This window comes from Peromyscus maniculatus, chromosome 20, assembly GCF_049852395.1.
Source record: "Peromyscus maniculatus bairdii isolate BWxNUB_F1_BW_parent chromosome 20, HU_Pman_BW_mat_3.1, whole genome shotgun sequence".
In the NCBI taxonomy this organism is placed as follows: domain Eukaryota; kingdom Metazoa; phylum Chordata; class Mammalia; order Rodentia; family Cricetidae; genus Peromyscus; species Peromyscus maniculatus.
The window spans coordinates 62,832,098-62,856,710 of NC_134871.1; the positions used below are offsets into that span (position 1 = coordinate 62,832,098).

Consider the following 24,613-nt stretch of genomic DNA (forward strand, 5'->3'; position numbering starts at 1 on the left):
TTATTTTTCTACCATAGACCAATATTGAGGATAAATGAAAATTAGAACTATAAAGCGCAATCTTTGTTGTGTTTCTTTTTCAAAAATAAACTAAATTTTTAGAGGAGAAAACATGCTGTCTACAAAACTAGTTTCCCTTCCCAGATCTCCCTCACTTCTCAAATCCACCCAGAGGTGATCATTACCGTATGTTTGCTGTGGTAAATTACACCAGTGTATTCTTCATTCTGCAGCTCCCCTTTTCTTGCATTAATAGCCTTTTCCATTTGCTAAGCACTGAAGGGCAAGGGGCAGCGTGAACCCTGGAGTCTCAGTTCTGAATCTCAACTCCCTGTCTGCTGGCTGTAAGAATGTTAAGGTATGTTAGTGTCATTTTGATATGGCTTCAGAATGTCGGCAGAAGCTGACGGTCACGCCAGCACTTGAGAAGTGGAGGCTAGAGGATCAAAACTGCGGAGTCATCTTCAACTTCATAGGAAATGAGGTCAAGGAGGCATGACGGCATACACCTTGGATCTCAGCACTCATGATGTTGGCAGATGAATGTGAGTTACACCAGCCTGGCCAACACAGAGCTCAGCCAGGGCTACACAGGAGACCTTGTCTCAAAAAAATTTTTTTTAATTTAAAAAAAAAAAAAAGGTTAAGGTCTGTATATTACATGAGATACATGAGACCATCTCAAACAAAAGATAGTGTACCCCAAGGTTCCTGTGTTAGAAACTCAGTCCACAATGTCGTCACCTTAGGAGGGGTTAGAAACACTAAGTGGGGCAGAGTGGAAGGTGATTAGGTCATTGAGCCACCACCCTCTACAGCGATTAACGTTGGTCACTCAGGGAGACTTAGTTCTCGCACAAATGAGTGTTAGTAACTGGGAAATTAACTCAGTAAATTATTTACTACACAAGCATGAGGCTCTGAGTTCAAATCCTGACACTGACATAAAAAGCCTGGTGTGGTGTTTACATTTGCAATCCCAGCACTGAAGAGACAAGCAGATCCTGTGGCTCACTGGCCAGCTAGCCTAATCTAATCAGCAAACCCCCATGTCCTAATAAGACCTGTCTCTAATGCCTGGGGGGCACTCACCAACCTAAGACAGAGTGCCTGTGTGGCCTGGGCAGGCGTCTCCATGACAGGTAAGGTGACCTGCTGACGTCCCATGCAACCTAAGTTAGAAGCTCATTTATTAGTAAAAGGGGGACCTGTAGGGCCCTTGCCCCCGTTTTGGGTAACTGTTGCCTTGCTTGCTGACCTTGACCTTTATATCCTCCCTATGCTAATTCCCTGCCGGGTTCCACCCTCCTGAATGCTGAAGGGAAGTTCCTTGTCTGTGTATCCTGCATAATGGGTGTTAACAGCTTAGATGCAAGAATGTAAAACATCAACAGCGAACTTCTGCCCTCCAGGGTTCTCCCACTGTGTTATAAGCCTGTACTTAAGACCTCCTCCCTCCTTCAATAAACAGCATTTGGCATTAAAAATAAATAAATAAATAAACAAATAATTAAAAAAAAAAAAGACCGGTTTCCTCAAAGAAACAAAGTAGATAGCTCCTGTGGAAAAACATCAGCGAGTAATGTCAGACCTCCAAACTCCCACAAGTACCTGCACATACATGAATCTATATAGGCAGGCGCAAGCACGCACGCATACACACACACACACACACACACACACACACACACACACACACACACACACACGGTGAGAGAGGTGGGTTTAAAAAGAGACCAAGGCCAGTCAAGGCCAGTCTTTCCTGCACTGACTTTTGATTTTGCCACATGATGGCTTCTGTTCATGTCCCTACCATTATTGCGCTACCTGACATGAAGCCCTCCCCAAAAGAATAGATGGGGCCATCTGATCACACACATTCAACCTCCAGCCCCCCTGTGAACTAAACAGAGCTCCTTTAAAATAACACACTCGTGTCTCAGGCCTGCATCCCAAGCAGCTCAGGCGGGAGCAGCGTGCATGTTTAAGGCTAGCCTGGACTACCATGATGCTGCACCAGCACCTGGCCCCGGCAGCCATGCGCTAACCACTCAGAAATCAGGAATCCAAACGACTCCTTCAGGTGTTCTCTCAGCAATGCTCCAAAGGAAAGACAGTAACCGGCCTCTCACCTGCTGTTGGCAGGCAAACCCACCAACTACTAAGGACCACATGTGGGGCTGCTCCCAGCTGGCCAGTGCATTTCATTTGGCTTTATGATGTCTTTGTTTTCTCTTCTGGGGGAGCAAAATCACTTATCCTGAATGGTTCCTTCTTGTTTTGACTTGTTAAAGTAGACTTACCATATCTCAAAATAACATATCCTTTGTTATATGCCCCTTTTTAACAATGTCTGGGGTGGGGGGCTGGGGAGATAGTTCAATTGGTAAAGTGCTAGCCATGGAGACCTGAGTTTGGATTCTGTGGGAGGCCTTTCCATTTCTCTGTGGGATGCCCGCTCCCATTTTTTTCCCCAGGGTGCTTTTGAGGAAAGAGTGAGAAATATTTATTTAGACAGAAAGACAGAGGGGAGAGAAACAGATAGAAACACAGGATAGCCTCGGGAAGGCATGGATCATTATCCACCGGCCCCCTTCTTTCTCTTCAAAAGGGCTTTTTATAGGAATGCCAAGGGGTAAAGCAAAAGACCTCCCCCTAGCACAACCAAGTGCAGACACTTTCCAATCACCTGGTAACCACACACACAATCCTCTAATGCAGCCCTGCTGGGTAAAGCAAGCTCAGATCTCACTAGGAAACCTCTGTGGGCCTCCACAGGATTCCAAAGGTTGGGCATATCCAAGTGCAGCTGTCACCCAGAGTTAGAGGCAGGGGAGACAGGGAGCTCACAGCCAGCCAGCCTCACAGAATCAGTGAGCTTCCAGATCAGTAAGAAACTCTCAAAGGCTGAGGTGAAGAGTGATCAAAACAGCTTCCCCATGTTAACCTCTGGCATGTGTATACACATGCCTGCACACATACACACACAGTGTTTAAACCCAGTACTCAGGAAGATAAACCAGGAGGATGAGAGTCAGCCAGGGCTACAAGCAAGTCCACAGTAGCCTGAAATCTAGTAAGATACTGTTTCAAACTAAAATAAGAAAGCCAGGCAGTGGTGGCACATGCCTTTAATCCCAGCACTGGGAGGCAGAGGCAGGCAGCTCTCTGAGTTTGAGGCCAGACTGTTCCATGAAGCAAGTCTCAGGACAGTCAGGGCAACACAGAAAGAAAGAAAGAAAAAAGGAGTTTTTGGTGATTGTTACTGAATTCAACTGGAATCTATTTTTATGTAGTCTGAAGTACAGACCTGGTTTCCCTCCATATGTAAAGATAATTTAAGTCTATTTTTTTTCTTTTCTCATTAGCAGGAAATACCATTTCTGTCATTTGTCAACTTCTTAATATTAATGAAACCATTTCTGGCCTCTATTCTGATTTTTCTCTATAAATATTAACTATTTCAAATATTGTAATTATTTTAATTGGGGCATAGCTTACATAAAGTACATACTTTGCAGCTTGATTTTTAAACACATACACACACCCTATATGACTTACTTCAGACCAGGTTATTGACATTCCTCATACACCATAACATTCCCTGGTGATCTTTCCTCATCAGTACCATGTTTCCAAGATAAGAATTGTTAAAAAAATCTTATCATTCATACCATCCATGAACTTCCTAAAAATGAAATTGGGTAATTTATGCTTTTATTCAACATTGTGTAAAACATTCATCATTTGTTGCATTATTTATTTTTATTGCTCTGTAGCAGTTCAGCTTAAAAGCCACAATTTTGTTTTTTGTTGGTTTTTTTTTTTTTGGTTTTTCGAGACAGGGTTTCTCTGTGCAGTTCTCTGTGCAGTTTTGCGCTTTTCCTGGAACTCAAATTGGTAGACCAGGCTGGCCTCGAACTCACAGAGATCTGCCTGCCTCTGCCTCCCGAGTGCTGGGATTAAAGGCTTGCACCACCACTGCCCGGCTACACAATTTTGGTTTTGAGACACCATCTCCAGTATTCCTGAGAACATTCTTGCACCCCCCTAAGGTGCTGGGACTATAGAGGACCACCAGTTTCGGCTTAAACTAACATTGTGAGTCCCACTCTGTTTCCAGAACTGTCATGATCATTTTTGTGCCATACGTTTTTTCACAGAAAAGTCATTTTACGAACAGCACTAGAAAAAAAAAACCGTATGATTACTATCAGAAGCTACGTATACACAATTCAGAAGTAATTTCAGTAAAATTTGTTTTCATATAAACCTTAAATAAAGTTCCTACCTATAGAAATGATATATTCTTTTATTCCTGTCTAATTTTATATTCTTTAATGAAATTTGGGGAGCTTGATAAAACTTCCTATAATGAAGATAGTTCTATTTTCTAAATGGATGTTGCTGGTTTAAATGAGGGCCTTCTATCTAGGAGATTGAATCTCTTATTGATATAAATAACATGTTCATTTCTTTGAAAAGTTTAAGGGCAGTGGTTCTCACCTTCCTAACACTGCGACCCTTCAATATGCAGTCCCTCATTTTGGGGTGACTCCAACCATAACATTATTTTCACTGCTACTTCATAACTGCAATTTTGCTACTGTTACGAATCATACTGTAAATCAATCTGTGTTCTCCGATGGTCTGAGGTGACTAGGAAAGGGTCATTTCACCCCCAAAAGGGCTGAGACCCCACAGGCTGAGCCCACTGCTCTAGAGTGCCAGCGAGACTGCCCGGGTCGAAGGCCTGGCACCTGTGCCAAAGTGAGAGAGGGCTTCCCTCCGGTCAGCTGTGCCCGGACCTTCCCGTTCCTCCACAGCACGTCTGTCAGACGTCCCACTCTAGCAGGAGCGAGTTTAGGTTCCACTGGACCTCATGACGCCTGGTCTTTGACTCTGAAAAGCACTCTTCACCGATTACAAAAGGTTCACTGCTTTAGTTTGTAACGGTTGTCTTTTTAAACTTTGAAACACATATTCACTTACCTGTATCACCAATTCTATGTCCCCTCAGGAAAACGTACTATGAAGTGACAATGGGCTCCTGCAGGGAACTGCAGTCTAGTCACAGTATTAATAGCTAGGATCGCACTGTCCAACCAGTTCTCTGAAGTAACTTGTATATATTAACATCTAGTATGAGAGTATTAAATCTTTATAATATGCTTTTACTAAACTTACAATTTTTGTTTTCTTAAAAGTTACATAAGTAATTTTCAAATGTTAAACAATCCTTACATTCTTATTACATTTAAAATTTCATGTCTGTCCATAAGTGAGTTTGGACATAATGTAGTTCCCTTTGGGTGTTCTTTTTAGCCTAGGTTTCAGGGTAATATTTGTTTTATTAAACAAAGGCTGATCCCCTCTGTTCTCTGGATCAGTCTGTACAAAACTGAGTTTTGTTCTTTAAAGGTATCTGAAATTATGCTTATTGACCCCATTGTCTTCCCATGTTCTCATCCAGGGTCCAGGCTGGATCCTACATCTGGTGCTTAGTCTGACTACCCCTCATCTGCACCACAGCCAAGCAATATCCCACAGGTCCCTTCTGCTCAGCTTCTAACCACCCCACTTGGAAACCAGACTTCCTACAATTTCCTCCAAGGTCTAACTAACCAGGTAAGTTCTCCTGACCTCCCCACCCACTACTTTTAAGCAACCCATCAGATCTAGACTGGGTCCCACAAGCACTGCACCAGTCTAGTCCAGTCGAGACTTCTTTGCCTACATCAAAAAGGAATTCTAGTCTTAGGGCAGAATCCTCCTTAACTATCCCCCAAACCACAGGACTCTCCCACACCACATCCAACCTTTCCACCCAGGCAGATCTACCCCATAACCAAGGCATGGACCAGGAAGCACAGGCTGTATCATATCCTGTACCCCAGCCCAGCTCCCTCAGTCTACTTGACTTCCATTCCACCCAAGCCATCTCCAGCTCCAGACCCAGCCTGTTTGCACATCCTCTCTCGGTCCCAACCTGCTCTGTCCATATCACACTCAGGTAAGTCCACATGCCCAGATCTAACTGCAAAATCACCAACAATGTAAAAGATCAAGACAGGATCTTCTCTCCAAACCTACTCGTCCTTTAGAAATAGCTGCCAATGAGAATGACCTAGATGAACTCCAGGACACAGTACAGACACCAGTATCAAAACTGTGCTTTCTGGGCCAGGCATGGTGGCACATGCATTTATTCTCAGCATTCAGGATGCAGACAGGGTTCTGTGACTTTGAGACCAGTCTGGTCTACACAAGTTCCAGGTCAGTCAGAGTTACACAGTGAGATTGTTTAAAACAAACAACAACAACAACCAAAACAAACAAAAAACCTATTAATGCCTGGGTAAACCCAGCCCACTCCCTATGAGGTACTACTTTCCTAAACCAATGTAATTGCTAACTGCATTCTAAACACTAATCCTTATCCCTGAAGAGAAGTGTAGCCCTTACCCCACCCTCATCAAAGCGGTTTCTCTGTGCACAAGATGAAGAGCATTACAGAAAGTCACAGCTGATCAGAACGCAGAGAGTGACTGACAGTGGGTGGAGTACTAAGCCCCAATAATAAGTCTCCAACATATAGCTAAGGCTCATGGGTCATAATGGAAAGTGGGGCAAAGAGGTTCTAGAGCCAAAGAACAAGAATGTCTGCTGAAAACAGCATCTTCTACGACACGGAAGCTGTACCCACTATATATAGATATATAGTCACCTAAACAAGACCTGAAAAATAATACCACCAGCTGACACTCCAACGTGGATAGGGAAATCTCACGAGGCCTGACCCCCATATAAAGAGCTATGATGGCTGCTGAAAGAGGGAGATTTAGCATTCTCCACTGATAAGCCTCCTAACATGTGACTTCATCCCAAGTGGTCATCCCTAAACACATGTACATATGAGCAATAATAAAGAGACTCAGCAAGGTTGAATTTATAAATGTGTGTGTGTGTGCCTGTGCATGTGTGCGTACGAACAATAATTAGAGACTAGAAGGCCATGAATTTCAGGGGAGTTGGGAGGACACAGGAGGAATTGGAGAGAGGAAAGGGAGGACGGAAATGGCATAAATACAGTACCCTGTCATCTACTATTTAACCTATCAACAGTAATCCTATTATAATGGAAACCTCCTTTTGGTTTCCTTTAAAGCTAAGAGCTTCAGAGCCCACCAGAATAACATGTGACCAGGGTAAAGCCAACAAGGCACACACACTCCTTCTCAGGAGCCCACGTCCATGCTTTCACTGTGTCTCCCTTTCTTCCTCAGCACCCTCTATTAACGTTTGTAAAATATATGTTTGAAATGTATAATAAATTCCAACTCTGCTTTGCTGAACAACAACAACCCCATTCTTTCCGGTCCTACTTCACACAAACTAGCTCTCACACATTATTGGTAGGGAGAAAATGGAGTTGCTGCTTTGTAAAACATCTAAGCAGTTCCACAAAAGGTTAAGGCTGGAGCTCTTAATGCAGCCTAGAAATTCCATTCCATGTAAACATTCAAAAGCTAACATACAAGGTCTGAGATGTCACTCCCTAATAGAGTGCTTACTTAGCAAACACAAGGTCCTAGGTTTGATCTCCAGTAACACAATCAGAATAAAACCCCAAAGCCAGGTGTGGTGACACATGCCTGGAATTTCAGCGCTAAGGAGGTGGGGGCAGGGGGGTAAGGAGTTACAGGTTAGTCTGGGCAACATGAGACTGACTCTCTCTCTCTCTCTCTCTCTCTCTCTCTCTCTCTCTCTCTCTCTCTCTCTCTCTCTCACACACACACACACACACACACACACACACACACACACACACACACTACATAACCCCCTCAAACAAAACTGCATACAATGTTCCTAGCACGACTATTTACAATAGTCATGAAGTAAAAACAGTCCAAGTATCTGTCAACTGATGAATAAACAATATATGGTGATATCCACATATAACTGATAGTATTATTTGGTGGGGGAAAAAGTAACCAAAACAGCTGGGTATTAGCTTGAGTCCATGATTCAAAAGGCTGAGAGGCAGGATGGCTGGGCTCCAGGCTAGCCTACTAAAACACAGCAAGACCTTTCCGCACAACAAGAAAAAGGACATGTACAACATAGATGGCCCATATGTTAGGAAGAGTGTGGGGTGTTTACCCACCAACCCCACAGCTCCCCAGAGTTTTCTTGAGTTCGAGTAGCAGGAAATATTAGATAGAAGGATTTATTGCAGAGAATCTTACGGAGATAAACAGAGAGAAAATAAAGGACAGCCTCGAGAGGGCCTGGAACCTTTTCCAACGGGCCCTGACTGTCTCTGCCCCAGGGTTTTTATAGAGACATCAAGGGGTGGAGCAAAAGACCTCCTCCCCCAGCACAGCCAAGTGCAGACCATCTCAGACACCTGCACTCAGGCCCGTGGTCCTAATCATCCTCCATGTGGACCTGCTGGGTGAAGCCACAAGGAACCTGAGAACGGGCTCCCAGAGAAGAACCAACAAATAGTGTGACTGAGCCAACTGTCTAGACAAGGCGAGCCTATCTACAGACAGAAAGCAGATTGGCCTTCTAAGGCTGTGTGGCTTATGGAAACGACATCATGACAAAATGGCTTAAAGACAGTAAAACCCACGAGGTTGACCAGTTTATCTTGTCATAACAGTATCATATGTAAAAGTTATCTTGTTTTTAAATCTTTCTCTTGGGGAAATGCACGACAGCTTCTATTGATTGAAAGGTTTTCAATTTCTTTGTCTTTTTCAATATAAAGTCTACTTTGTAAAGACTTGTCCTTCAATATGAATTCACCTTCAATTTAAAATTTATGCACAGTCTGGGTGTAGCGGCCCATGTCTATAAAGGAAGCACTCAGAATTACAGGGGTGAGTTACCATGCCTAGCAAGACCTCCATCCTTGCTTGTTTGTTGTTGTTGGAGACAGGGTCAACGCAGGACACCTCCCACTGGGGAAGGGTGACCTTCTGCCTCCGAAGAGACTACAGGGGTGGCCACCACTTGCAGCTAAGACCCTTCCTTATGTACCTCTTGCCAACCACGACACCACTGTGTCTGAGTGGGTACAGCCTACCCATCTGTAATCCCTACAGAGTAAAGAGTTGGGGGCCTTCCACATAGAAAGTAGGCTCTGGTGACGAGGAAAGGAAATGCAAATTCAAGTCATTCAGGAACTTTTATGCAAATTCAAGAAACTTACGTCAAAGTGCCCACATGACTGTTTGACTAGAGACAGATGAATTGTACCTCCGTGTGTACTGCTGGAAATAAAAGCTAAGAGAACCCTGAATCTGTGAGCAGGAGGACAGGAGTACCTTGTCCTGGCCTTTCTCCCTTCATCAACTTTAAGGGACTAGGCTCCCAAGGGCTGTGGCAAAACCCCCACTGAAATGCTATGCCATCCTCAGGCACTTACTTTCCTGTTTTCTAACTATCTTGTAATATGGTGACTCTTCTCTTCCCTTGGACTGACTGAATAAAACAAAACAAGAAACAACAACAAAAAAAAAAAAAAACACTACCAACTTCGGCATTCAGAGGGCTCCAGCAGAAAGACTGCTGCAAACCTGAGGGGCCAGCCTCTGATATACAACAAGTTCCATACCAGAGTCTGGGCTATCGATGAGACCCAGTCTCTAAAAACCAAATAAACAAAGATACACAGATATGGAAATGCAAAATAAAACTCATTGCTTTGAATGTTGATCTTCAAAACTTAATCAAAAAAAATTAAGGGCTTCAGAGATGGCTCAGTTGTTAAGAGCACTGACTGCTTTTTCAGAGAACTCGGGTCCAATTCCCAGCACACACATAGCAACTGACAAGCATCTGTAACCAGTTCTGTGGGATCCTATGAACTCTTCTAGCCTGCAAAGGCACTGCCCATACATGTTGCACAAACATGCATGCAGGCATACATACAGGCATGCATGGGAAATACCCATACACACAAATTTTTTCCCTTTTTTTTCAAGACAGGGTTTCTCTATGTAGCTTTGCACCTTTCCTGGAACTCACTCTGTAGTCCAGGCTGGCCACAAACTCACACAGATCCGCCTGCCTCTGCCTCCCAAGTGCTGGGATTAAAGGCGTGCGCCACCACCGCCACCACCACCACCACCACCACCACCACCACCACCACCACCACCACCACCACCGCCCGGCACATATACACAAAATTAAAAAAATAAAAAAGCCAGGTGTGTGGCAGGTAGAGTTCTGTGACTCTGAGACTAGCCTGGTCCACATGGTGGAAAAAACAAATAGATAAGATTAAATAAAAATAAAATGTATACACATGTAATTTAGTAGCCGTTTCTTATATATAAAGCCCGTTACACGTGTAGTGATATTCTTTTTAAACCTTACTAGTAATGTCTTATTGGTGTTTCTTGACTATTTCCAGAATCTGATGGATCATGAGGCTGTTTTTATTCTTGCTGATAATCCCCTACTTCATCAAACTATTCTCCTATTACTTCCTCTCCTTTCTTTTTATTGTATGAGATTTTGTAGGGTTTTTTTAGTTGAATAGCTATCTTGTTTGTTTTCAATATTTTAATTCATGTATTTACAGGTATAACTACCTCCAAATACTATTTTTCTTGCAGTCTTCAAGTTTTGACATAGATCTGGTATATCATTTCACAAGTATTTTATAATTTCCACATTTTTTTCTTTTTTCACTCTATGTTGCCCATGCTGGTCTAAAAATCTTGAGATTCACACTATCATCCTGACTATCATCCACACTATTCTTTTTACTTCTTGAAATTTTCAGCAAGTTTTCAATACTGCCTTTCCATCATTTCCACTCTTTCTTCTTAGAGTCCAATGAGGTGAGAGTTGGAGTGTCTCTTCCCTCCACAGTACCTTAGCTTTCCTTTGGCATATTTTACCTCCACCTCCCCGTGCTGTTTGGAGAGTTGAAATGCACAACTTCTCTCTTCATTTGTGTCTAACTTGCTTATTTATGTAGGTATTTACACTCTTGTCCTCAGTCTCAAGATTCTAATTCTTTACATGCTGATTGTATTAATTGTTTCTTACATAACGTATGCTGCAATGTTAATTTAAAAAAAAAACCGAGTTGGTATATTTTAATAAACATTTAAGTAAAAACGTTCTTTGAAAATGTCTCCATTACAATGCTCTTCTTTAACAGCAACACAAGTGTCACTTGTTAAGCGGCTCCCTGACTTTCCAGCCACATGCAGAGAATATGTTCTATTGCCCCATTTTAAGATTAGAGAAGCTATAGCACAGTAAGATTCTTATTAAAATATTTTCTTCTCAAGTTTCGTTTTAATTTCAAAGCCAGACACGTGTTGAAAGTAAAGTGAACTTCCCACTGTTTAGATGGGGATTCACATGAACACCTGTTCTTTCTCTGCTCTTCCTGGCCCTCCCTGCCCCTCCCATATACCCTGCCCAGTATCTGCCTCACATTCAAGTACTTTGACATGTCTTCTAAGAAAGATGCTGTCGGTATAACCACTATGCTTTCACCATGTCACGCTGAGATTCAACAGAATTTTACACAGATGTGTTGCAGCAAATTCAAAATCATAATCAGGTCATCTGACTGTTCTTCATCTTGTCTCATCTAATAATGGAATCTGAACTGGTTCTCTCGTGATCATTTAAAGGAGACACTCAAATCTGCCAAAAAACATTTCATCCTTTAGTGTCCTCAATATGAAATTTCATTTACTTTAAAAAAAAAAAACTTATTTATTATGTATACAGTGTTCTGTCTGCAGGCCAGAAGAAGGCACTAGATCTTATTACAGATGGTTTCGAGCCACCATGTGGTTGCTGAGAATTGAACTCAGGACCTCTGGAAGAGCAGTCAGTGCTCTTAAGCACTAAGCCATCTCTCCAGCCTTCATTTACTTCTTAATTAAACTGGTATTTTTAAAAAGTAAGCATTTCAGCAAATCAAGCAATACTCCTCTAAGACATGTAAACCTCAGAAATGACGTATACTGCCTCTGTAACTTAGTTCAGTCTTACAGTTAAAGTCCTATAATAAATATTCTCAAAATTATACATTCTGTTAATTTCCTAGCTAGCCTGGAAATTGCCATGTAGACCAGGCTGGCCTCAAACTCAAAGGTCCACCTGCCTCTTCCTCCACAGTGCTGGGGTTAAAGGTGTGCACCATGCCTGGCCCTCTCCCTCTCTCCTTTGTAGCATAACTGTTCTGAGGGAGGAGACAAAGTGTGATGGGTCCTTCTTAGCAGCACCTTTCCTCTTGGCTGCCAGCGGTTCCTCAGCTACTCCTGTTTCCTCCTGGCACCAGTGAGCATGTCCATCCGACTCGTGTGCTCACGTATCCTTGGACACCTTTAGTAGCTCCTTGGTGCGCACCTCATAGAGGCTCCCATACTCCGGAACCATGGCCTACACGTCTGTTTGATGAGGCGTCCATCATGCCACCTGGGCCTCAACTTGCTGGTGGTCGTCATTACCTTTGTGGTCTTATTAAAACCCAGCCATGAAGTAGCACAGAATCATGGCCTACTGCTATTCAATGATGCCATGACAGGAAGCCTCTTTCTTTCTTTCTTTCTTCCTTCCTTCCTTCCTTCCTTCCTTCCTTCCTTCCTTCCTTCCTTCCTTCCTTCCTCCCTTCCTCCCTCCCTCCCTCCCTCTCTCTCTCTCTCTCTCTCTCCCTTCCCTCCCTCCCTCCCTTTCTCTCTCTCTCTCTCTCTCTCTCTCTCTCTCTCTCTCTCTCTTTCTTTCTTTCTTTCTGTGTGTTTTGGTTTTTCGAGACAGGGTTTCTCTGTGTAACAGTCCTAGCTGTCCTGGAACTCGCTTTGTAGACCAGGCTGGCCTTAAACTCAGAGATCCACCTACCTCTGCCTCCCAAGTGCTAAGATTAAAGGCGTGTGCCACCACCGCCCGGCCCATATTCTCTTTTTTTAATATGCCATAGAAGTTAATATTATACTGGAGAGAATTTCAGTGTACCAGTTTTTAAAGGAAAAAAAGTGTTTTCCAGAGAAAGATATATTTCACACAGGACTTATACGGCCAATAAACAAATGTTTCATATACAAAAAACTGGTAAATACATTCATACATTGTGGCTGTACCCAGCAGGACTCATAAGAGGTTGATTAGACCATGGGCCTGGTGCCAGGTGACTGTAACTAGCAAAGGGGAGGTCTTTTGCTCCACCCCTTGGGCATTGTTATAAACAGACCTTTGGAATAAAGTTCTGGGCCAGTGAATAAGGATCCAGGCCCACCCGAGGATATCCTGTGTTTTCTCTCCACTCTCTATTTCTATCCATGTTTCTTATCCCTCAATCCCCAAGAGCTCCTGGGGTAAAAAAGTGTAGGGACTGGTCCGCCACAATACATTTATGTAGAAAACTCATTTTTTCAGTGGGTATTTTTGTATTAGTTACTGATTTTAGGAATCACATGAGATGATGGTAAAATCTTACCCTTGATCTCAAAAAGCATTCAACAAAGTTGTAAGTATTTAAAAAAAAGTGTTGCACGTGACAGCCCAGCTGTAATCCTAGCATTTAGGAAGCAGAAGGAAGCAGGAACTTTGTGTTTTCAAGGTCAGCCCAGGCTACACAGACACATAATAATCATCAGCCAAGAGTTAACATGTGATAAGGGCTAAACAGTGTGATACAGGTAACTGCAACCACAGAAATGATTCAGCTCAATCTACAGTCTAACATTAGCTACTGATTAGAGTGTCTATTATGTGCTCCTGGTCCTTCACTAAACACATTCCAAAAAGTAAAGACAGTATCACCAAGTTTCCACTCTGCCACAGAGAAAACACAGGTAAAAATTGATGCTATCAGGGACTGGGGAGAGAGCTCAGCTGATAAAGTGCTTGCCGCGAAAGCATGAGGCCTTGAGTTCGATCCCTGACACCCACACAAAAAGCTGGCATAGAGGCTCACACTTGTCAGCCTACTACTGGACAGACAGAGAGACCAGAAGATAGGTATAAGATATTATGGTAGATCATTGTATATACTAGTAAACAAATTTAGTAACATAGCAACCTTAGATAATTTTCACTGTAACTTGTACTGTTATGGATTCTTATATGTTGATACAAATGTAAACTATTTTTATATTCCTGTTTAAGATAATTTGTATATTGATACAAATACAGAACTATATTTGTTATAATGTACATATATTTCTACTCTTATTTGAAATATTTTTATATTGATACAAGTGTAAATTTATATCTGTCATACTTTATGTATGTTCTACTTCTGTTTAGGATATTTGGTATATTGATATATATTTAAGATTATTGTCATATTGCATATCGCACTATATATTCCTACCTCTGTTATAAATATCTTGTGTATTGTCACAATTTTGAAGTCATTGTTTTTCACCATACATTTGCTTATAGACTGTTTACCTTGTTTACATGAAGCCTTAGTCCTTAGGTTATTTCAGTAGATAAGACTTATAGATTTATAGTCACCTATGCCTGTCATCTCTATAGTTACATTAGTTAGGTTATCCAGATTTTTATTTTATCTGTTATTACAGATACATAGGTCAGATGGACAGGTAATCTTCAAACACTTCGTAGACCTAGAGAATATGGCATTTAAATAACTTAGAATTCTGTTGACATGAGACACAATTGCTCCTGGCTGCGCCAATTTGATCCCAAGAGAATGTTGGGCTTCTAAGACATTTCCATTTGGAAGTTTGTCTTCTTGGCACAAAATGGCCTACTGGGCAAAGAACTGCCCTTGCCTTGACGGCTGACAGTACGAATGCAATGCTGTCCTTCCTGGACAAGCGGGACACAAGGAAAGCAACCACTGTACTCTGCCAAGACAGGGTAAGATGGTCTTTCAGAATTCCTGCTTCTGAAAATGGTCTGTCAGATACTCTAGGCCTATAGCCAATTTGAATGCACCAACAATGCTGAGAAATATTAGGTGACTGTCCAGGCTGCCAGCTGTCTCTGTCTACTCTTGCAAGACTCCCGAAAGTTGCTTGAATCCATCTTCTATTTCTCAGGTACCATTATGCTCCTTCTCAGGTCTTTGATGGGATTGAAGACTAGCAGTTATAGTTACAACTTAGTATATATAATATCTTAGATAGAACATATTAAGTATTAGATTCAGATTCTTTAGGATAGGACACCTTTTGAAAGGATCTTTATAACATGCCATTTACCTATGCTCTATACTTCTCTGGATTTTAGTATGTGTTTCTTGCTTGATAGTTTGCATTGGTTGTAGTTCCATCTTATCTAGGTCATTATCCCTCATTATTCCTGGACAATATTTGATAACCATTCCTTTGTATATAGTCTTGTACTAGCTTAGAACCTTCTTATTTAGACAAAAAGGGGGAGATGTAGTGGGTAGCCATTCTAGCTTGGATCTGGAAGTTCCAACCCCCATTGAAACTCTGGCAACTGTCACGCCTACGAGGCAGGGCCAAGGGAGGCGTCTGGAGACCCGAGACCTGGACGGGCGAGCGCTCCTTTTGTTCCTGGACCCTAGATGGTGGAGGTTGACTGAGCAGAGCTCCAGAGAACACCGCTGGACTGCGATACACCTTCCCCAGACCCCCACAATCTACCTATTCCTTCATTTGTAAGTCACCTACTAAATAAATCTTCCTTTTAACTACGTGGAGTGGCCTTAATAATTACACCAATACATGCTGGTCATCCTAACCTAATCAGTGTGCCCCAAGACCCAGTGAGAGAGCAGGCCTCTAGATGTCAAGGTATATTAACTGTGGAGGAATGACTGACAGAGAAGGCCCGCATGTGCCAATAAAGACTGGTAAGGGGCAGAAGTGTTTCAGCTTTCAAGCCCAGAAGTAAGAGTGGGGAAGAGAACTGGAACAGTACTGGCCAAAACCTTGAAACTTTCCAAATGAGAGCAATGAGCAAAGTTTCCAATAGAAGAAATTAAGACTACATGAAGAGAATGAAATGGAATTAGGTCAGGCCTTTAAATACCCAGAAATAAATGAAAATTTATAAAACAGCTATAGAAGTATATTATGTATCAAATAAAGCTTGCCTGAGGATCAGAGGACAGAGCCAGCCACTAGATTAAACATAGAGGCCAGGCAGTGGTGGCACACACCTTTAATCCCAGTACTTGGGAGTCATACACCTTTAATCCCAGCACTTGAGATCTCATGCCTTTGCTACCAGTATTTGGGAAGCACACAGGCCATTAATCCCAACACTAGGAAGGAAGTGAAATGGCTGGGCGGAGAAAGGCATATAAGGAGACAGGAACTAGAGCCTTTTCCGCTGAAGACTCAGAGGCATGCAGTCTGAGAATTTGTCCAGATAGGATCTCGCTTTCTACTCAGCCTGAGGATTCAGTATTGGTAAGAAGTTTCTCTAGTGGCTTGTTCCTTTCTCTCTCTGTTCTTTCAGCATTTACCCCAATATCTGGCTTCGGATTTTTATTATAAGACAATTTAGGAATTCATGCAACATATTACTCAGACTCTAAAAATGCCCTTAGAGAATAGTGCAAAACAAAAGAGACCAAAAATAATTGTACTGTTAAGTTGCCCTAAAGCTGTGTGTCTGTCTGACTGCCTGTAGGTCTGTCTGTGTGTCTGTCTGTGCGTGCGTGCGTGCGTGCGTGCGTGCGTGCGTGCGTGCGTGCGTGCGTGCGTGCGTGCGTGCATGCGTGTGCATGCACGTGTGTAAACAGACAGAGGTCTTAATTACAGACAAGGACATGGAAAGGTAACTGCAGCATTCCCAAGATCATGCTTCAGATGTACCTTGAATGAAATCAAGAGACCCAATGAGAACTTTTCATTTAATATGTGCTGGTCAGCCAGGCATGGTGGTACACCTTGCTATCCTCACACTCCAGAGGTGGAAGCAGAAGAATCAGGAGTTCAAGGTTAGCTTCAGCTACCCAGGAAGTTTGAAGCCAGCCTGGTCTATCCAAGAGTCAGTTTCAACAACAAATAATAAAGCTTAAAAACTTCTTTTTTAAAAGTGCTGGTCAGACTGGAGATGTAGCTCAGTGGTTCAGAGTCTACTTGGTGTATACAAAGTTAAGAAAGAAAAAAGGGTAAGTGCTAGTTGATTATAACTTAATGTCAGTCATGGGGGCACAAACTTTTAATCTCAGCACCTGAGAGACACAGAGAGGTAGATATCTGTGAGATCAAAGTCTGCCTAGTCTATACAGTAAGCACCTATCTCAAACAAACAAACACAATCTATTCTTACTGTCCAGAAACACTGTGCCAAAACAACTTGACCAAATTATTTGTGTATAAGTATACAGTTCAAGTATTTCACTAAAAGCAATACTAAAATGAATTCATGAAAGAACTCAATATGCAGCTTCCTGTATTACTTTAGATTACACTATTTACCTAAAACATATACTTTTTAGAAAGTTATATAAATAACACTTTGGAACCACTGCCATACTTATGCATATATCTATTAATAGTTTGCCATATTATCCATAAGAGCTTTCATAACATACAAAAAACGTTATCCAAAACAACTTCCTTTCTATTAATCTCCTAAAGAGAAGAAATTCGAGAGACAAAAATCTCAAGTTTGTGAAAACCGGATTACTTACCAGTAACTTGAGCTATCCTATTGGGTCTTTTCCCTCACAGATCCACCCCTTCCTTCTGTCCATCTCGAGGTCCTCGTGAAGCGCGTCCACGGGAACTGAGGGCATGCAGCACAGACGCATACATATGGAAGAAAGCTGGGGCGGGCTTAGAGACTAGAGACATGCTGCAGGCACTCACTTACCTTCCCGAGATGGGATTGCAACGGTCCCTTGGTCCTCGAGGCATTCACAAGAGCTTCACAGAATGTGGATCTGTGGAGATTACCCAATAGGAGAACTCCAGTTACTGGTAAGTGATCCAGTTTTTTTCTTCTCTAGCAGAATAAGAAGATTATTTAATTTTATTTGAGATTATTAACTCATGTAGAGCTACAGGAGAAACATGTAAATGCACCACAGAGCTAAACATGTACTCACCGAAGTAAAAACGAATCAAAAACAGTATTTGACTGTTTGGCAAAGTCATAAATACAAGGAAAATACAAATATTTAAATGATTTCATTTTTAAGTGTCCACTATAATGGCAGCCTTATTTTAACAACTCAAAAAAAAAAAAAACTAGCTAAGAAACTTGCGTTTCACTGAACCACCACCGTCCTTTTGCAATGCCAGCGTAACAATCAACAGTTGATCAAAATCTGCTATTTCTTAGGACTATCAGGCCACCATGTTTGCATTTATACTAAAATTTACACAGCTGTCATGGGTGGACAGCAATCATTAGACTTCAGATTAAAATTACTATTGGTACCTATAAGCAAGCATAAAAGTAGTCATTGAAAAACAACATTTTTTTTTACTTTCTTTTGTTGTTTTTTTTTTTTTTTTGAGGGGGCTTAAATACTTGTACCAACATGTCTGTCATTTAAAGAAAAATTCTAATCAAAAGGAAGAAGAAAGTCCTTAGTAGTTAACATGCTTGCCTTACAAATATAAGGATCTGAGTTCAGTCTGCATAATCCATGTAAAACAGCTGGCTGTCGCTATAGAGTGATGCGCACCTTTAATCCCAGCACTTGGAGGCAGTGTCAGGTGGATCTCTGAGTTCAAGACCAGCCTGGTTTATACAGTCAGTTCCAGGACACCAGGGATACAGTGGGACCCTGTCTCAACGTTTAAAAATCTGCTTGTGGTGGTTCGCACTGGAGTCCTGGTGGCAGGGAGGCAGAGACAGGTGGACTCTTGAGGTTTGATGGCTAGCTACCCTAGCTTACGTGGAAAGTGCCAGGCCAATGAGAGACCCTGCCTCAAAAAGACTAGGGTTGGGGATTTAGCTCAGTGCTAAAGTGCTTGCCCTGAGTTAGTCCTCAGTTCCAAGGAAGGAGGGAGAGAGAGATGGAGAAAAAAAAAACACCTAACTAAGGCCATGTACAAACTGCAAACACAAAGCAACGAGACCCCCAGTGAGAATTTTATCTCACTCGCAAATGTATGCAAGGGTGTGCTGCTGCCTTTAACTGCACACACTCCTTCTGTAACTTGCTACGGCAGAGACGGACTCAAGCCCTACACCAGTAGCACTAGATCCGGATGCACTTCAGCACTCTTACCATTGTACTACTGACCATCCATCCCTACCTTCCAGGTCTTTCTAAAATTCCTTTTTGAAACAAGGTTTTATATAGCCCAGGTTAGGCTTGAACTTCTGATATGCCTGCTTTCACCTCCAAAATGTTGGAATTACAGGTTGGAAGACCCAGGGGTTCATGAATGCTAGGCAAGCGCATTCTACCCACTGAGCTTCCTACACCAGTCCGTCTTCTAGATGGAGTCTTGTGGCTTCACTGTCCTTCCTTCCATGGAAATAAACTAAAGAAACTGTACAGGTTTCTCCTGTTTCATCTGTAAAATTATAATATAAAATCATTTCTCCACAGAAACAAATCTGGAATATGAAGAGCTTACATTTCAATATTGTTATGAAGTATTTTGTACAGGGCACAAATATCAAAGTCTGATAGCACCTTGCTAAGATTTTTTTGCTAGATTCACATTTTATTTTAACATGCACATTTCTCTGGGTAAATTATATCCATTTTCTACAAATCTAAGTCTAAAGTACAATAATTATGAATGATTTTTTTAAAATGACTAATCCATTCAAATTGGGTATCATAGGCATGGGATATCTACACTGCCAGTGTGGATATAGTCTGAGTGTCCCCCCCAAACATCCCCCTTCAGTGTGGTGACACCGAGTGCTGTAGAGAACTTCAACAGTCACAGGACAGAGAGCGAGGAAGGCTGCTGGAGGCGAACCCCCAGGAAGGCTGCTGGAGGGGAACCCCCAGGAAGGCTGCTCCGGGGCAGGCCGTGGGCGAAGCAGGACGCCTGCGCCTGAGTGCTCCTTCCCTGCCTTGCCAGCTGCCCTCTCCGCGTCTGTCCCATCACCACGGTGCCCTCCCCAGAGGCTGGACAGTCTACCACACTGTGAGCCCAGCAAACCTCTTCTCTTTTTCAGGTACCCAGCTTCATCTCTTTAGTACTGACACAGGCAGCAGAGCTCCATTTTGATTTATAATATAAAGACCAAGGTTTTTGTTTGTTTTCGAGACAGGGTTTCTCTGTGTAGCCCTGGCTGTCTGTAGACCAGGCTGGCCTCGAACTCAGAGATCCACCTGTCTTTGCCTCCCAAGTGCTGGGATTAAAGGCGTGTGCTATCACACCCAGCTCAGGTTAGTATTTTTAAAAGCCATCTAAATCAACATTTTTAGATACCTGCACTCTCCCTTAACTTCAAGTCACACTGGGCAGTATACAGCACAAAGAGTTTGCATGTATTCAGTTGGATTACAGGAGCAATTATCTAAATTTTTTCCTTAACAGAATGAGTTAGAATATATCGTTCCAAATCAAATATTATCCAATTTTTATTTAAAGAAAATATTGTCTCCATTTAAACTTAAGTCGTATGAGCTTAAAATATAATTAAATACATTTTTAAAATAAGAGAATTAAGGCACATTCAAAATATTTTAATATAACCAAAAGGGTGATTTGCACATTGGGAGTGAAAGCACATTTTATTGTTGTTATTCCACAAACTCAACTACAATGGATTACTTTTGTGTGTGTGGCAATGGGACTTGAACCCAGGACCTCACACACAAGGCCAGTGTTTTACCACTGAGCTCTATGCCTTCAAGCAGATTTTGTTTTTAATTCTAGAGATCAGGATACGCTACTCAAAATTAGTCTTGGAACTCTTGTAATTATAAATTGCATCAACCAAAAGTTATTTCTTAGTATTCAAAACAGAACCAAACATTTCATCAGTAAAAGTTACCTCATAGAATCAACCTGAACTTAAAAAAAAAGCCTAGATTAGAATGTGGTAGTTAAAGCTGGGCATAGTAGTACAGGCCTTTAATCTCAGTACTCAGAAGCAGAGACACACCAATCTCTGAGTTCAAGGCCAGCCTGGTCTACATAGTGAGTTCCAGGACAGCCCCAGCTATGTAGAGAGACCCTGCCTCAAAACAAAACAAACCCACAAAAAAAGAATGTGGTAGCCAGCTGGACATGGTGAAGCACATTTGTAATAACAATAATCAAGGGGCGGAGGCAGGAGGATCCTGAGTTTGGGGCATTTGGACTAAACAAATGACTGTCTCAAGTAACATAAGCCCCAGGCATGGTTGGTTTGCACCTGTAATCCCAGCACTCTTGAAGCTGAGGCAGAAGGATCACCATTGGTTTGAGCAACCTTGGGCTACAGTGAGTTTAAAGTCATTCTGGGATATGCAATAAGACTCTATATGGGAAAGAAAAGGGGGCTGAGTGGTGGTGTACGTAATTCAGTTGTAGAGTACTTGCCTAATGTGCACACACGCCTAGAGTCAATGTCCAGCAGTCAGAGTAAGAGGCTCCGTAGGGTAAGGGCAGCAGGCTACAGCTCCGTGCTGGAGCACTTGCCTATTATGTGTGATGCCTTGGGTTCCATCACCAGCACTGTCTCTATGTCTGTCTCTGTCTCTGTCTCTGTCTCTGTCTCTGTCTCTCTCTCACACACACACTGAATTTTTACTACATAAATCACTATCAATATCATTCCAATACACAACTACTCGACATTACATTACATTTGCCTTAGTAATGGAAGCTATTCAGACATTAAAGGTTGCCAGAAACATTGTTGCAAGCTGTTTTCATATCCCAATGCCTAATTTATAAGACAGGATCTTATGACAGCAGTTGCCAACAAATCCTGAAGTGAAAATATGAGGTCAATCTAAGTCCATTCTCTTGAGTGACATTTCACAGCTAACACGTGAGCAAGTTGTTGTTAAAAGGGCTGGTTCGCCCCGGTCCCCGGGCTCCTGCTCTAGCCTGACAACTGCCTTTCCTTCCGGACACTCTGGGTTTCCCTAATGAGCTTCCCTTTGAATAGAAATCCTGCCAACAACAACCGATTCTCACTGCAAACTGTGGTGGGCCCTGAAATGACTGCAACTCGAGCCGACAACTTGATTACAGCTTTGTGACAAGAAAGAAGAGAAAAATAGCAGTTATAATATTAAAACTATTCTGATCAATCTCAATTGTGCAAAGTTTTTCACATCAATTCCTGTTTTAATGATTTGTGTTATTTTTATTTTATGTGCATTCATGCTTTGCCTGTGTGTACGTAGTGCACTGAGCGTGTGCCCGGTCCCTGAACCTGGAGTTACAGACACGAGTGAGGTGCCACGTGGGTGCTGGAAATCAAACTCTGGTCTAAGAGCAACAAGTGCTCTTAACCACTGAGCAATTAATAACAACCTATAAAATACAACTGCACATTTCCTGTGTAAAAATGACTTTATGAAACACTGGCAAATTTTTCTACCATGAATTCACATAGTCTTAAGTTAAAAGTATTAGCTACTTTGACAGCTGAAGAGAGGTTTCTGAGCACCTCCTTTTCCTTCTTTTGAAAGGGAAGTAGTTCTTTCTTTATTAGCAATGAGCGAGGCGTAAGTAGCAATTCCTCTTTTACATTTTTCCAGGCTCATTCTAATCATTCAAGTTTAAGGTAACTCCACTCTCACTTTAAAAGTACATATAAAGACTGCAGAGATGGCCCACTAAAGCCATGTACTGCTAAGTCCGATGATTGGAACTGCATCCCAAGAACTCACGTAGTAGAAGAAAACCAACTCCCGAAAAATTGTTCTCTAAACCCCACACAAAGACAAATAAACACACAAGTGCAGTAAAGGGGCACATAAGACTGAGAATTTAATTCATTTGCAGAGAATTTGCCTGTTTTGTTCAAGTCCGGGTTCAAGACCCAGCACTGAAAAAAAAATTAAAAAGCCATCTCAAAAGAAGCTTCCTCCCCTTTATCTTTATGTTCCAAATACTGTCCCTTGTTATCACATATCGTATCTATGATTATTTCAGCTTAGGTCCAGGAGTGTAAGGTATACCTTACTCCTCTTCTCAACTCTGCCATTAGCCTCACAACAGCATTTCAAAACTTCAGCATTTTCAGACCTTACCAGGAACTCACTCATCTTCAGATCTAAAGCCTCAGCTGTTTTCTATACTGCTTATGCTCTAAGTAACTGTTACTCAGCGCTCGAAGAACCTGAATCAAACCCAATGTCCCTCCAGGACAGCTGGAACTCTACAGATCGACGCACTTATAAACAGTGTGACCATCTATTTGGTGAGCTCATCAACAGAGTGCTGCATCGCCCTCCTAAAAAAGATGACAGGGGAGCTTCCTCCAGCCATATACGCTCCCCTCACAATTAGCGACACAACTGTCCATGCATTTCAAAGTTACCATACATTCTTTACAATTTAAAAAAAATCCTTGACACCAGAGTCAACCCAAAGTTTGGGAGATTTTAATTACATTACATTCTGTAACTACAAGTAAAAACTACATTTAAAAATATCGGGTTTTCCCTCCTCCAAAATTAGTATGGTTTTAAAAATCGATATCACTATGTTATATATGTATGTAACATATAAAACTTCAGGGGAAACGCCCTTTCTCCTGCTTCCGCAACACGACATCCTCAAGAGTGTCTTCCTCGTTAGTTCTCCCCCCTCCAGCTCTTTTGTGCTTCTCTGTACAAGAATGCTCATCTCCCCCCCCCCCCCCCCCCCGGAGGGAGAGGACTAGTGACGGACGGTTCTCCAAGGTCTTCCTACGGCTCTTTTCTCACTCACGCAGTCTACTCTCTCGCAGCTTCCTCATCCACTTCCTCGGCTTCTACTCTGTCATGCATGCCAATGATTAATAAATATGTATTGATAGCTTCTCTTTGCTAAGCTTTTCTCCACATATCTAACTGCACTGGAGATCTACCCGTTCAGACTTCCTCTAGGCACCTAGATTTAATGAAGCTCAGAGTCAACTATTACCTTCATGACACTTCTTGTATGGAAAAGTCTACTTATCCAATAGCATAAGTAAGCCAGACTACCTTTGAGACTCCTCCTTCCACATAACCCACACCCAGTTAACCACCCAGTCCTGTAAGTTCCCCTGAACATACGTAAGAGCCGTTCACTTCCCTCTGCACTAGCAGCCTTTGTTCACGCAGTAGTCTAACTCCTGCCTAGATTGCTGCAATCACTTCCCTTAATGGTCCTCGGGAGTTAGGAGTCAACAAACACGTGTAATGAAACAAGAATCAAACACTGTATTGACGGTGAAAGAAAACATAAAGTGCTGAAAAATAAACCACAAAAAATTAAGTTCTTTTATCCAGCAAAATGGGGGAAATGAAAGGTATCTCACGTGACTCAAAATGAAATGAAAGAAATGTTCCTTAGAAAGTGGAAAGGAGTTTAAGGTTATGAGACCACAATCAGATAAATAACTAAGGTCTCTACAGTTCAGTTAAGCATTTTCAGTTTCTAGGTAAGACACAGCCAGGCGGTGAGAATTTCAATTAACACTACGATCATTAGTGACCAACACTTACTAAATTAATTACACTACACCACTTACCACCTTTACTCAACACCAAGATGTCTTA

At 42.1% G+C, this 24,613-nt stretch overlaps 1 protein-coding gene across 5 annotated transcripts in view; it reads right to left on the reverse strand.

Moving 5' to 3' along the window:
* Nucleotides 1-24,613, reverse strand: part of Yaf2 (YY1 associated factor 2) — a 75,139-nt gene that overhangs the window by 31,122 nt on the left and 19,404 nt on the right. For 2 of the 5 annotated variants that reach the window (XM_015993169.3, XM_015993170.3), the window contains exon 2: nucleotides 17,815-17,884. The exons of 2 other annotated variants lie outside the window; for them this stretch is intronic. In XM_015993169.3, the coding sequence (XP_015848655.1) occupies nucleotides 17,815-17,858 (44 nt within the window). In that variant the 5' untranslated portion in view covers nucleotides 17,859-17,884. Of the gene's footprint in view, nucleotides 1-17,814; nucleotides 17,947-24,613 lie in introns of all 5 variants that reach the window. One more of the 5 variants, XM_015993171.3, reaches the window with a different exon arrangement.